Below are 3367 nucleotides of genomic sequence, written 5' to 3' on the forward strand. Positions count from 1 at the left end.
AGCAGGAGCGGGCCATGGCGGCGCTGCGGGCCCAGCCGGGCGGCCCCGGGGGCCCAGGGGACAAGCCGCTCCAAGGCGTGGACAGCCTGCTCTACCGCAGAGGGCCCGGGCCCCTGACTCTCACCAGGCCCCGGCCCAGGAAGCGCCTGATGGCCAACGACGAGGAGCTCCCGGCCGAGCCCCAGGGCGAGGAGGACAAGGACGAGGACCCGGGTGAGCCCACACCTGCTGGACCGGACCTCCCTCTAGTCTTGCTCCCCGAGGTTCCAGGAGGCGGGAGGGGGTGACACCAGCTTCTGTCCCAGGGTCCCCCCACCTACCCACGCTCCCATCTCTCCCCAGGAGGCCCCGAGTTCCTGAGGACCCCTCTGGGGGGCAGCTTCCTGGTGTACGAGTCCTTCCTCTACCGGCGGGAGAAGGCAGCTGGGGAGAAGGTGTACTGGACGTGCCGGGACCAGGCCCGCATGGGCTGCCGCAGCCGCGCCATCACCCAGGGCCCGCGGGTGACAGTGATGCGAGGGCACTGCCACCCGCCTGACCTGGGGGGCCTGGAGGCGCTGCGGCAGCGGGAGAAACGCCCCGGCACAGCCCAGCGAGGAAGCACAGGTTGGTCAGACAGATGGGGTGGGGGGTGGAGGCAGCCTCGGTGGACAGGCGGGAGACCCAGACTGCCCGCCGTGCCCTCTTGACCTCCAGCAAACATCCTCCTGTCCTTACTGGAAACATCTGGAAGGTTGCAGCTCCCTCCTGGCTCCTCCCCTCCCTGTCCTCCCCTCCGGTGCCCCCACCTCACCTCATCCCCTTCCTCTCCCTCCTTCCCAGACCAGCCTGGAACCTCTGCACACCGGATCAACCCGGGCCCCCTTTACTCCTTCTCGTCTTTTCCTTTCTTGTTTCGCATGTATAGGATTTATGGTGGTGGTGGTGGTTTACTCACCAAGTCTTGTCTGACTCTTGCAACCCCATGGACTGTAGCCTGCCAGCTTCCTCTGTCCATGGGATTCTCCAGGCAAGAATACCAGAGTGGATTGCCATTTCCTTCTGCCATTTCCTTCTCCGGGGGATCTTCCCAATCCGGGAATTGAACCTGGGTCTTCTGCATTGTAGGCAGATTCTTTACCTGCTGAACTATAAGGGAAGACTACAATAGGATTTATAGAGGAAGCTGATTGCACAGGGCAGTTTCTCATTTTTCCGGGGCGGGGTGGGGGGTGGGCAGTGGCTGACACCATGCCCAGTAACAAGCATTGACGGCTGAAGGTGACACCGTCCTGTGACTGCTTCGCTCTCCCCCAGCACCTGCCATCGTCCCTCAGGGCTGGGCAGTGAGGGTCCCGGGCCCTCCTCCCACCTTCGACGGCCCCACAGGGCCTGTGTCTGACCCTCGCGAGGCCGCAGTAACTCACATATTAACGTCTTGCCAAGAGCGACCCTGGCCCAGCCTTCTGCTCGCTGGGGTTCTCCGCTCAGGTCCGTCCATGACTCCACTTGCCTCTCCTCCGGGGTTCCCAGTCCCAGACTCTTTTGAGTCACCTTCAGAGCCTGGCTGGCCCTAAAATTCTCTAACTCGAGACTTCTGACTCCTCCTTTTTTGTTCCCGACTCTCTTTGTCCCATTTCCTTGTAACTTCTGTGTACCTGAGGATGGTCTCACCCCTTGCCAGCCTCAGCCCCAGCTCCCATCCTGAGTAACCGCTCAGCTCCTCTGTTCTTTGCCTCGTCTCTGAAGCCTGCCTCCTCCCACCGTGTCAGCTGGCCTTGTGCCCTTGTTGCCTGTTGGCCTCCGACCAGAGACGGGGTGCCCGCGGTTCCCGCGCTGCCCCTCCTCTCAACGCAGCTGCTTTTGTTCTGTAAACCGTCCCGGCCGAGTGGGACCAGGCTGTTTGTGGCTCCTTCTCAGTGGCCGTCTGGTCTCTGTGCTCGGGACTGATCCTACGCACGTGGAGGGGTCTTTGCTTGAAGGTGTAAGGTCGTGTCTCTGCCCCTGGGGTGCGCTGCTGTGCTGGGGGCACTCGTGTCCTTCACTCATAGAAATTTCCTCATGTTCCATGATGTTCAACTCTCCGTTTTTCACGCACTTCTTTGATTTTGCTTTCCAGTCCTTCAATTTACTTTCTAACTTTTGCTCTCATATTTGAGCTCCTTTTTGACCCATCCTTCCAGAGCACAAAGCCCACCCCACCCCCACTCGGCCCCTGGCAGCGGCACTTGTCTCTAAGTGCCTTTTCTCTGTGGGTTTTTTTGGTCTCTGCCTTTTAGGGTAAAGCTTGTCTCTCTTTCTCTTTATTTATTTATTTATTTTTGTCAACAGGTGAAATTTTCCAAGCAGGTATATGCCATTCACTTCCATTTTCTGTCGATCACACAGTTGTATAAAGCAGCACAAATTGAAGGGGAATGATTTTTTTTGGCGGGGGGCATGCTACACAGTTTGCAGGATCTTAGTTTCCCGACCAGGAATTGACCCCTGCCCCCGAGTGAAAGTGAGGAGTCCTAAGCACTGGACCTCCAGGGAATTCCTAGGAATGATTGTTGTATCCACGTTAAATTGCTTTGCATGGTCTCATATGAGATACTTGGTATAAGAATCTTGACTTTTTGATTGTGGAAGATGTGAGAATCTTTGATCATGTGTCCAGTGGTCCTTGGCTGTCTGCCAGGTTGAAGGTGAGACCCACACGCTCTGTATGTGGGCGCCAACCTGGTGATGCGACAGACCCCAGACCTAAGCGTCCAGCCTGGCTGCCGGCTCCAGGGACTCAGGCAGGGAAACAGGGTGGGCCGCAGACTTCCTTCTCTCCCCACGCCCCACTCTTCGTCTCCAAGACGGGCACCTGTCTCATTGCCCTTCAGGCACACAGCCCTTGCCAGTCTGCTGTTTGCAGCCTGCCCTGGGCTCAGCTGCTGGACTCTGCCTGTTCTGCCCCCCTCAGACTGGGTGAGCCTTTGCTTTGCCAGCTCTGTGACCAGGTGCCCCTCTGCCCAGCCTCTAACCTGCGTCAGCATCTCTGCCCACTCCTCCCCTCCCCTCCTTGCATCTCCGGTTCATGTCCTGTGCTTTTTTGTTCTGTTTTCATCGAGTGCAGGGAGAGCAGAAACGTGCCCCCCGTCCCATACCTCCCCTCCGGCCACGCACCGGCCCCACTGACGGCTGCCACTCCCGCTCCTGACAGAACCCCCAACCCCTCCCGCTGAATGGTCCCCGTGTCTCGACGGCGGGGAGTTCTCGAATCAGAACCTCCTGGGTCCCCCTCTCAACACCTGGGAACAGCAGCCCACCCTCCCTGCCTCCCTCCCCTGACGCCATCCCATCTCTCCCCAGGAGGCCCCGAGTTCCTGAGGACCCCTCTGGGGGGCAGCTTCCTGGT

At 59.2% G+C, this 3367-nt stretch overlaps 1 protein-coding gene across 1 annotated transcript in view; it reads left to right on the plus strand.

The window, feature by feature from the left end:
* Positions 1 to 14: 14 nt before the first annotated feature.
* Positions 15 to 3367, plus strand: part of LOC104988970 (FLYWCH-type zinc finger-containing protein 1-like) — an 11470-nt gene continuing 8117 nt past the window's right edge. Inside the window, exons 1-3 of the mRNA XM_010840475.1 lie at positions 15 to 213; positions 343 to 606; positions 3322 to 3365. Coding sequence (XP_010838777.1) covers positions 15 to 213; positions 343 to 606; positions 3322 to 3365 — 507 coding nt within the window. The remainder of the gene's footprint in view (positions 214 to 342; positions 607 to 3321; positions 3366 to 3367) is intronic.

Source organism: Bison bison, unplaced genomic scaffold (genome assembly GCF_000754665.1).
Source record: "Bison bison bison isolate TAMUID 2011002044 unplaced genomic scaffold, Bison_UMD1.0 scf7180017864144, whole genome shotgun sequence".
NCBI classification, from domain to species: Eukaryota; Metazoa; Chordata; class Mammalia; order Artiodactyla; family Bovidae; genus Bison; species Bison bison.